At 43.1% G+C, this 10,949-nt stretch overlaps 2 protein-coding genes across 2 annotated transcripts in view; one reads left to right on the top strand and one right to left on the bottom strand.

Annotated features, from left to right (window-relative positions):
* Window positions 1-4,075: 4,075 nt before the first annotated feature.
* On the bottom strand, window positions 4,076-6,733 carry DFFA (DNA fragmentation factor subunit alpha). Its single transcript, XM_053452008.1, has 6 exons — window positions 6,589-6,733; window positions 5,881-6,042; window positions 5,485-5,636; window positions 4,954-5,128; window positions 4,552-4,691; window positions 4,076-4,391 (listed from the first exon to the last, which is right to left on the bottom strand). Exons 1-6 carry the CDS (start codon window positions 6,683-6,685, stop codon window positions 4,221-4,223), a joined length of 897 nt encoding a protein of 298 aa, XP_053307983.1. The 5' UTR covers window positions 6,686-6,733; the 3' UTR covers window positions 4,076-4,220.
* Window positions 6,734-7,306: 573 nt separating this feature from the next.
* Window positions 7,307-10,949, top strand: part of PEX14 (peroxisomal biogenesis factor 14) — a 41,170-nt gene continuing 37,527 nt past the window's right edge. The window contains exons 1-2 of the mRNA XM_053452006.1: window positions 7,307-7,367; window positions 9,131-9,178. Of these exons, the coding sequence (XP_053307981.1) occupies window positions 7,332-7,367; window positions 9,131-9,178 (84 nt within the window). The 5' untranslated portion in view covers window positions 7,307-7,331. The remainder of the gene's footprint in view (window positions 7,368-9,130; window positions 9,179-10,949) is intronic.

Raw genomic sequence — 10,949 nt, 5'->3', positions numbered from 1 at the left:
GATCTGGTCCGGGAGATCACATGATAAATACCGTATGTATCATGAGGTCACTTAACCAGCCTGTGAGGTCAACGGGCACAGATCTGCCCCGCCGTCCCGTGCCTGCGCAGGGCCTGCGTACAACATGGCTGCCGGCGGATCAGTGACTTAATGCTGCAGACTCTGAGGTGAACTGAAAGAAAATCAATGGCTAAATAAAGTTATCGGAGAAAGATGGAGTTTCCCGCCGGGCCGAGGTCATCGAATCTCCGCCGTTTTAAAGGCTTCTGTTTCCAAAGATTCATTTACAGTTTCTTTTTTTTTCCCAGTATTTTTTTTTTTGAGAAAGTTCCAGGAAACAGTCCATAAAAGGAGCCATTAAATCGGGTTTATTGCATTAAAATGGTGAGTGGAAGCGGCGCGGCGGAGGCCGGCAGTTCATTATCTGTCAGAATCCGCCGTTTTTCTTCCAGTTCCTCTCAGAGTGATGAGTAAAAGGTTAGAGTCCCGAGTGAAGCGGCCGCCGGTGTCACGGGGAGATCGTGATAATTAGATGTTTGATTAGTTATTCCTCCCCTGTTACCGGTGAATTATGTTATTTTACCAAAAGCCGTTGTAATGAATCGAAGAGATTTTTCCGCTTATTAAAGCGAATGTAGAGTTTTAACGAGAAATGCAGAAACTTATGACTGAACGCGAATATTCTCAGGGGGTCCGCGGCGGGGTAAAAGAGTAATGGATGTGGCCCCTGAGGTGGCTCAATACTTTCCCTGCTTGCCCACGTTTTACTTGGATTCTGAGGTAAGCGGATTCATCCAGAGGGGCAGGACGGCAACACTCTGACACAATGCATGTCATCATACCACGTAAGTATTTTTGAAATTATGTGTTCGCAGGATTTGTCGGAGTTCAGGAACAACGCGTTTCTGGCGGCTCTTTCCGCCGCGTTCGACTGGACGTCGGCTGAGGATACTGTGCCCAACTCCCACCACGACGAGCCAGAATTACAGTCCAGGCCTCCGAGGTCCACGTTCCACCAACCGCCCGTCAGAGAGCGGTCCGCCGCCTGCAGAAACTTCTTCTGGAAGACCTTTTCCACTTGCTGAATGACCCCGCGTGATCCCCAGAGCGTTATCTTTAACCCTTCGAACGCACCGTCACTCAAACTATTACAGGGGTAATGGCACACGGCGCGGGAAACCCCCATGCTTTGTGCACCCCCTCTGGCACCAAAGGTGTTAACCCATATACCCCCTTTACACTTATAGTAGATGCATTTTTGATGTTATTCAAAGGGTTAAGTTACAGTCCCAGGCTAAACCCGGTTAACCCATTGTGTGCTGCTGTAGCTTTTGCTCCATGTTTGAGTTCTTGCCCCCCATTTTTCTGCGATTAGGAGTCGGGTGAGAGGACGTTTCCACCGAACTCCTGCGAGGGGTTCCCTGATCCCAATAATTTATTAGCCTTTAGATAAAATCAAATGATTTATTGTAATTTCTCCCCCAAATCTTCCACTCGAGCCAAAAACAAAAGTCTTGGGAGTCTGGGGAGGAATAGAAATGCCCCTTCTGGGTTTCCACGGACACACCCTTTATAATATACGCAGTGTCTGGGTTACATAGCATGTCTCCAATCCATGCCTGTATTTAAAGGGTTAATAATATGATACATTTCAATACATTGTGCTTACGCGAGGGCTTTTATTTCCCGTGTTATTTGGAGCGTGTTACCGCTCCTCGGGCTCCGTCTCGGGAATCGTTCTTGTTATCGCGTCTCACTGATGATCTATAAAGATCGCCCCGATTCACTTAGTATTTTTTATTCATTTCAAAAACTCTAATAAAGTGATTATGCGTTTAAAGCACTGCCTGGGAGCCGCGTGTTCTTTATCAGGTAGAATTTATCAAAAGATATGTTTGTGCCACCAAAATGCTGAGAGAACTTTCCTGAAGAGGGTACCAATCTCATCGTGGACCGTGATGACTACATTATGGAGAGGTTGATAGATAAGTGGAACAGCCTCCCAGTAGAAGTGGTAGAGGGTAATACAGCGAGGGGATTAAACATGCATGGGATAGACATACGGCTCCTGAATCTAAGACGAGACCAACGACTGATTAAGGTTTACAGCAGGAGAAACAGGCGACTAGGCGGGGGCCGAATGGGGCCGATCTGCCGGCAGGTTCTATGTTCTATGTGTACAAACACTTGTAAAGCTTGCACGTCACTGGTATGATAACAGAATATATATATATATGTTATTGGTGTTGGAGCCGTACAGGGGAAGTCATTTACTTGCACACTTGTCTCAGTCGAGCACTTCCTGAGCCCCTGGCAGGAAGTTCCTATTTCTATTGGCTGCCGGTAACCTAAACACTTTAAAGGAGTGGCATCGGCCCTTAATCGTTTGCTGGCCGAAGCAATTTGCAAGACTTTTCATTAAAGTTATAAATCAGTTTTATGATCGATGAACGTAAGTCTCTCGGTCAATGCTGGCACCGTCATCCGAGCTGCTTTACAAATACCCCGCTACAGCCTGTGAAAACCACAGCGGGGGCCAGCGCGTTATCACCTGAGCTCGCGGGGTTAAAAGCCTTGTTCTAGATTATTACAGCCGGCTTAGAACCATCGGTTCTACTAAACATAAAACTCCTTAACTTGTTAAAACCCAGACCTTTCGTACGGATAATCATTGGTCAATTTTGCCCCTTTCCATTATTTTTTTTAACCGAAGAAGAGACCTCTGAGCTCCAGGAAGCAGAAGCATCTATATTAGCGAGGGAATTTTAACATAGAGCTATCCTAAATGTACAGCAGCTAATGAAGTAATGCCACGTACTTAATATGTGTCGGGATCTTCGTGAAATGGGTGGGCAGCTGGAGATCACTGTGCACAATGCCAAGCTTCGGCTGGAGTGGGGTAAAGCCAACGCCGCTGGGCTCTGGATCGCCAGAACAGAATAGCGAAGAGTGGAGGCTGTTTTATTCGCAGAGTGAGTGCCGACTCCATACATCCAACGCTTCTGTTTAGAAACTGTATCTATTTATTACAAAGAAACATTCACAGGCCACACAGCCTATAATCACCAAAAGTAAAACGCGTTCCAGAACCGGAAACAACTATGAAAAGTAATTCAAAAGAAAGACCTTGAACTGTCTATTAAAACAAAAGTTAAAGTTTCTTAAACGTCCAATTTGACAAAAACACAGTTTTTAAAGTGCTTTAATTTCACAGATGGATCAGGAAGGCTGATCTGGGATGTATTATTATTTTGCCCGACGCATTTTATTCCACGTCAGGCGGCTTCCTGCTGAGCTCTACCATCGCAGAGCCGAGTTTGTAAAATATGTGGTTTGAAGGTCAGAGTTCTGCGGATAAAATTTTATAACTGAGCTGATGCTGTAATAAAAACAAGCCTTCCGAACCCGTAAACAACTTATACGATCTTCGCGGAAACAGAGCCTGTATTACCCAATTCTTTAAGAAAAATCAGAGAAAACATGTTTCCAGCACCATGAGGACGAAAACCAAACGTGGCAAGAAAAGGTGAAATGTCAGAGGATTTAGACAAAAAAAAATAATGCTACAAAAATTTTTATAATTTCTGTAAAACTAGTAAAATCAAAACAAAAAAAATTAAAGAGGCAGCAAATCCTTGTCACATTTTTTAGGTTAAAGGCCCCCCCCCCCTACTAAGCATTGCTACTGTAACCTGTAACTCAAACCTGTAATGCACAGAAAAGAAATCAGGGCTGTGTATTCCGCATGCCTGTGAGGGGCTGGAGAGTTCAGTTTGCTGTATGTATGTATGTATGTATGTGTGTATGTATGTGTGTATGTATGTGTGTATGTATGTGTGTATGTATGACACATATATATAGCAGGAATTACTTAACGTTAAGAGTTTGCGGGTTACCTGCGCTTTAAAGTACTCCTTACAAAAAAATTAAATATATATATATATAAAAGCAACAACCCTAACACTTACAACACAGACAAGAAAATGAAACAGCACAGAAGACCCTGAGAATCGCACCCACCGGCCCTGAATGCTGTCGCAGACAGTAAAAAGCCTTTGTCTGTATCACTGCCTGCTTTTGGCTCAGACATGCGGTTTAACCAGTAAAGTCTCACATGCGTCACGCGTGTGCGGGGCCGCTCCGGGCTGCACCTGTGTGCGTAGAGCTCAGTATCTGAATACACCGACACTCCTTTGACAATCTCTTTTTCCCCGAAGCCTTTAGGGCAGGTTTTTCTTTTTCTGCGACACGCTTGTTAGCGCGTTCAGACACTGCACTTGTTCGTTGCGTCGCCGCAGTTCCAGCAGGCAGTCATTCTGCAGCTCTGCAGCCTTCTGCGCGTTCCAGTTTAATGTCACGGACAAGGCGCTCGCATCCTCGCTCGCAACAGCCTGCAGGATTTAGGGAAAAAAAAAATCACCTCCTGATTTAACCATGTATTTATTTCCTTATCTGTTAACCCCTGGCTGTCCGGTGTCCTTAATACATTGAGTTTGTATTTTTTTTTCTTGTTAATGTAACTGCGATTATTAGAAAGCACATCAGACCCACCTCTAGCTCACTGTTTGATAAACTAAGTTGCGGCATCTGCTTTTCCTTTAACGTCCTTATTATCCGGCCGGAGAGCAGAGAATTACAGCTGAAGACTTCTTGATTATTTCCAGAGTCTACTTGGTCAAGGTTCGGAGGATCTTTAAAAAAATGATAATAACACAGAAACATTATGTATAAGAAATTAGGATGTTACTGGGAGAACAGTGAGTCAGGCTTAAGGTATACATGCAGCAGGGTACTGGACTAGAAGATGACTACCCCTTCGCATTAACTCCTAAGGTTGGCAAATGGTTGGAGTTTATTGATAATTTCTGTATTTAGGGGTCACAACAGTAAGCCCAGGATATACAGTCTTCCCCTTCACTGTTTATTTCTCTTACTTACCTGTTGAATTAATGCCTTGAATTTCTTCTTTCTTCGTGGCCTCCAGAAACAGCTTTAGAAGTTGCGCAGACTGACGTTCCTCCTCTCTTCTGTCCAACACGCTCTGTAGGGTCTCCTGGAGAGCTTGAACCTTCTCCAAAGTGACCGCCACCTCCCCGGCGAGCTCCTCGGCAGGAACTTCGATCAGCGTCTGTAAGACAGGCAGGCGGAACGTCGCTTTTCTTTAGTTTATGATTTTCCATCCTGTTTATTTTCTCAGAGGATGGGTTAGGGATTTGTGCAAAACAGAATACCTAAAAATACCTAAACATTCTAGAAGCGATCTTAAGACATTATCATTTAGGCATTCAGTATCTGGATAGTTAGAAGTCTGAGTAAAGTTTAATAAGAGAATAGAATGTGAAGGAGGGTCCGTTGAAAGCATGTCATTTTACACTTTGTTTTGTGCTAAAAGGCATAAAAAAAAATGTTTTTGTTGGCTGTTTAGAACAACAGAAGGAGAAGCAGCTCAAGTATCAAATATTTTACGTCCTCATAAAAAATTACCTGAAGGTCGGACTCTGACATCAGAATGATGTTGGACAAGTTTTCTTTTAACTGAAAAGACAGCGTTTTCCATTTGGGAACGTCTGAAGCATGCAGGTCCGTGACGTCTTCTCCATCAATTGACTCCTGCGCCAACCAGGCGGTGCCCCCATCTAAAGAGAAAAGGAATACAAACAAAAACAGGGCAAGATTTACCAAAACGTTAGTAAAAGATGCAACCTTTGGGACCGGAGGCATAAAACTAAAGTATCTTAAAGGATCAGCCATGAAGAAAATAGAAGATGTGCTAAAATTAAAGCCGACACTGATGAGCTACTGATTAGAGGGTTCAAACATTCTTAAGGGACAGTTTAATGTCCCTGACATTTGGAGCTAGAACCACCGACGATCACATACCTACTACAGTCGATGCCCACTTTTTGTTATCAGTCAAGAGGACAAACTTAGTGTTGGGGGGTAAACAGAGAAAGTAATCCTCATCCTCAACAATGGTGCCATCTTCCTCCAGGACAAGGGTGATGGGTGTCTTTGTGGAATCCAAGCCAAGAATCTTACAAGCTAAAGAAAGGCAACAATGGTAAAAGAAATAGTTGGGTCAGTGACGGATGAGTTTAGGGTGTCCCACGTCACCAACACCCACATTGACCATGAACCCTACAGCACCGCATTACCCGGTATGAGGAAACTGGCAAGAAAGATTTTATTTTCTGGAAAGGTTAGAAGAGTATTTATTAACGGAATCTGCTGCAAAGGCTCTTTACCAATTATCAGTCGTTGGCCTCATCTTAGATTCAGGAGCCGTATGTCTATCCCATGCATGTTCAATACCCTCACTGTATTACCCTCTACCACTTCTGCTGGGAGACTGTTTCAATTATCAACCTCCCTCTCAGTACTGTAGAACATCCTTAAATTACATCTAAGTCTCTTATTTACTAATAAATTGACTAAATGTCATATCAAAATGAATAACATAACATATTAAACCGCTAATTCTTTCACTGCCCAGTGGCGTATTAGGTCAGCTACACGTCATCAGGTAACACAATCCAACTTTTCTCCTTGGTACACATACTGCCCCTCTCTGTTACTCCCTACACTCACCTTTCTCCAGGAGCTCCTGTAGAGATGCAGCTGCCACCCCATGCCTCTCCTTGCTCCCCTTCACACCGACCACACACGCCTTGGTATAAGTTGCCATGATCCTGGAACACTAAGCCCTGACAGCAGCCAAAGATGTGATCACGTGCTTGACGCTCCCATCCACTCACTTCCGCAATCCTGAGCCGCACTGCATGCTGGGACATGTAGTCCTCGCTGCACTTAACTCCTCCGTTGCTGATCTTTCTAGCTGCGGTGCTTTGGCAGCAGAAATCTGGATAACGATCCTGCGCATTTATACCTCGAAACTAAAATGCAAAAGCTGCAATAATGTATTATTGCCATAATTTTAAACAGACTCTTTGAAATATTTAGATTTGCGAAGTGATACCATTTGACTTTGGCGTTCGCCCTCACAAATACCGGTATTTTAGGATAAATACCCTGAAGCCCCCAAAAGTTATTTTTTATGGGATTTTGAGTGATAACACTGTTTATTATAGGGGTGGATGGACAAGTGTGGATACTAAGAGGTTCTGCAGCAGATGAATGATTCTTAAACAGTATGGAAAAGGTGTTTCCAGGGCAGATATTACACACCGTGAGTACCGGGACAGAAACCTCTGGTAAATGTAAAGTACATTCATCCCAGTGAAGTAACACTCTGCACTCCGCTGCTCTGGTCTTGCTGCCCCTTGGCGTGCAGAGGCTGTGCTCTCGAAGTTTGACTAGTGAGGTCTGAGAAGATGGCCTCCTCGGATCAGGTTGAGCCTCCTGCTCAGGTAAGGCGCGGGTCTCGGTGCCAGGGCGGGAAGGGTGACCCGTCGTGGGTTTGGCATTGGTAGCCGAGTTACTTGGCGGCCGGGTTACCTGGCAGAAGCTCTCACGGAAGGCTCGGCACGTATGGCGGGCTCCATGCACCTGTTATCCCTCAGTGGAGGAGCTTTACCCCATACACTGCCTGCCTCACCTCTAACCTTTGACCCCTTACTGTAGCTCTGGGTTCACGCGTGCTCTGGCCTGGTCACTTTACCTCACATAGTCCATCCTGACCCTTGGCCTGCAGCCATCTTGCTCTTTTACCCCTGACCTTTGCTCCCTCACCTCCTGCCATGTTGCCTCTACCCTCCTTTTTAATGCGTTGAAATTTCTTTTCTGATATTGGCTCATTTGTATCATTTTAGTTAATAAACTATACATGAAGGGGGTTTCTTTCTGAGCCCATAAATCGAAATACCAGTCAAGGCTGCCATTATCTGTCAGGAAAGCCAAATGCCCACGTTTTGGGACCCGGGTTCCTCTGAGGTACTGGTTTTATCACCTCATGCTTCGTCACCATAACTTATCCATAATTTAAAAACAGCACCGTACGAATATCCGCACCATACTGTTTATTAATAAACTATTTTAACGCACGTGAGCTCGCCGTCATTCTCTGGATTAACGTTCAACTGTCAGATCTAACCAAACACCCACATGGTGATAAAACACACTAAACAAACCCAAAAGTCCCGTCAGTCGGGGTGCGCAACAATGACTGTATTAAATGAGATTCTGGTACAGAGTCTTATAAGTGGTCACATTAATAACTTGTGGAATGTTCTGGCTTAATTGGTCGCTATGGTGATCAGACCACTTTTCAAACTTTGCATGAGAAAACCACTAGCAGGGGCTATCTATGAAAAGTAACCGGTTAAAGGTGATCCTGTCACCATGGCAACCTGTGAAAGGTTCCTGGAGATTGGATCATTTATTGGTTGCTGACAATACAACTTCTCAAGCTTTATGAAAGAATATCTTAACCCGCAGCGTGTCTGTACGTCTCAATAAATGTACTTTAATCATTAATAAAATCCCATAAATGATTTGGACGGTTGTGTAGATCAAGCTGTTACCGGCAACATTCTGATAGCCAGACGACCTTTTTAATTATTTTCTGTGTGCGGCAGACTACGTGTGATGTCAGGCATCTCTTATTGCAGTTGATGGCCTTCAGAGGCTGCTAAAATGCCAGATTTCAGGGCTAATGGAAACCCCTAAAGTGGGAGATTTCAGGACACCTGGAGCACAGCAAGAAAAGCTTGCCTAGTCCTGAATGATGCATAAATCAGTCATTGAGATATATAGGACCAGCTCAGCCTTTTTCTATGACAAAAAAATCATATTTGTCCCTTCATAATGTATGGTGACATGTGACACGTCTCCTACGAAGTTACCTAACAACATACGCTTTAGTGAATAAACTCTCACATCAGCTGATGGTACCGTGTAGATCTCAGGACCCAGATAGCTATGGCTCCCAATGATTAACTGCTGGCACTGAATGCTAAGCACTGATTTATATTTATCTAAAGGGATGAATGGAGTAAAAGCGTCTACTTTGCTTTTTAGGAAATGGCCGATTCTCTAAGCATGTTGTGTCTGAATGTCCCAATACTTCCCAGAGCAGTGACTCTGCACTGCGTTCGCTTATGAAGCTGTAATGATGCTCATGATCTCGGCGGGGACCACTGACCACTAATATCTACTCTTTCTTCATTTTTAGAGTGTTTCTCCCGTGATTAATGAGAAGGGTGTCCCAAGAGAGCAGCTGGTAAGTTTAAGAGAAGATCAGCCGCTAGTAGAAGCGATGGTGCCCCATTTGACATTTCTGTTAGAAAGACGAGGTATAATCAAAATATCTGAACGAGTCTGTTCACTGACGAGAGAAACATCTGTTTTTGTTTGGTTTGTATGTATATATATATATAATATTGTACAGTGCTACAGAATATGATGGTGCTATATAGCGTGTGTGTGTATATATATATATATATATATATATATATATATAATATTGTACAGTCATCTGACTAACAAACAATGTTTTTTGGAGATGCAAATTTTAGGGAATTCCTTTCTTTCTGGAGTTAAAAAAAAAAAAAAAAAAAAAGGAAGGTGTCTTAACGGTTTGTAGGAGTGATATGGGTACAAAATAATCCCATCGTAAATCATTACTGTTGGGGGAACTATTTATTTTTGTGGTTTTGTATAAGGCATATTTTGATTATCAGTGGGGTGTGTAGCAAAGTGTGCTAAGTAGGTTTAAGTATGTTGGAAAGGGAAGAGCAGTTCTGCGTGTGTCGTATTTCCTAACCAGGCTTTGGACACTAAGTAGCGTACCTGCCTGAGTTGATAGCAAACGCATCATACATGTAGCCAGAATGTTGTTGCAAATAAACATGCATTTTGCTACTTTTGCAACAATATTTGGCATAGAAATGTATACAGTTGTGTTGCACCCTGCATCATGTGCGGCACGGTTAGTGCTGCGTTTCGATCTCCAAGAGGCTTTGAGGTCACAGGAACTAACCTATCGAATAGCAGAGGATAGGCAGAAATAAATTATAAAGCTGTTATTTATGAGAATTTTTGGGACAAATTATTACATATTCTTTAGGAATAGGACGTTTATATAAAAGGAAATAAGAGGCTCCTGAAGCACAAACTTTTAGACAACTTTCCATTTTCCAAAGTGAGAAATTGCGTTATTTAATGCTTTTCGAACACAGAGCTATTTTGCCATACAGCCTTAAAGTTCAACCTTCTGTTAAGTTTATCAGCTGCATCCCATGATTTCCTCGTCTGTGACCCGATTTTGTATGCTGCGTTTTCTTCTAACCTAATCAGTCCTGGAAGATTCGTCATAGACCGGGAAATGCACAGCAGCATCTCGACGCTGCACTGTAAGGGGTCTCTGGGAATATTTCTAAATGTCAGCAGCTATAGGATACCAAATCAATGAAATGGAAAGCGAAATGTAAGTAAACAAGCTATAAAGCTGGCTGGTTGTGTTAAATAACCTGCTTTCAAGTAGAATATTATTCAAAGGGGAAAAACCTAATAGTTGAAAATATTGGAAGAAGGAAGTAGAAAATGCTCCAATTCGGGGTACAGTGCAGAAAGCTGCCACCAGGGTGCCCCAGTAATTTTGATGTTCAGGTGAATTCACCTAAAAAGGTCAATTAAAAAAAAAAAACTTTTTAACTTAAAGGAACTGTAAAGCTGCTTTCTAAAGCAAACTTATTACCTGCTGCTAAGACAGCTTGAAATTCCTAAAGACATTCAGGGTGAAAATGTAGAAAGTGCTCCTATTTGGGGTACAATCCTTCCCAAGATGCAGAAAGCTGCCACTAGGGGGCACCGACAAGGTACTGCGGTATTAGACCTGCACCCTTTCTTTTAGACCTGGGTTTTAATGGAGTTCTAATAGCTAATGAAGGATAACCCTGTTGTGGAAGCTCCATTCCTGTATTCCATTCTAATAAAGTAAAATAGCAACACTATTAATAGTTGCTCTTTTATGATGACCTCACAGCCCCTTT

The sequence above is a fragment of the Spea bombifrons genome, chromosome 12 (genome assembly GCF_027358695.1).
Source record: "Spea bombifrons isolate aSpeBom1 chromosome 12, aSpeBom1.2.pri, whole genome shotgun sequence".
In the NCBI taxonomy this organism is placed as follows: Eukaryota; Metazoa; Chordata; class Amphibia; order Anura; family Pelobatidae; genus Spea; species Spea bombifrons.
The sequence above is the reverse complement of the archived record's forward strand: the minus strand, read 5'-3'. Positions and strand labels throughout refer to the sequence as shown.

Coding starts and splice junctions, on each gene's coding strand:
- DFFA (XM_053452008.1), bottom strand. CDS start 6,685: ATGGCAACTTATACCAAGGCGTGTGTGGTCGGTGTGAAGGGGAGCAAG. Junction 6,043..6,588: donor ACAGGAGCTCCTGGAGAAAG/GTGAGTGTAGGG, acceptor GCCTTTCTTTAG/CTTGTAAGATTCTTGGCTTG. Junction 4,692..4,953: donor GAAGAAAGAAGAAATTCAAG/GCATTAATTCAA, acceptor ATTTTTTTAAAG/ATCCTCCGAACCTTGACCAA.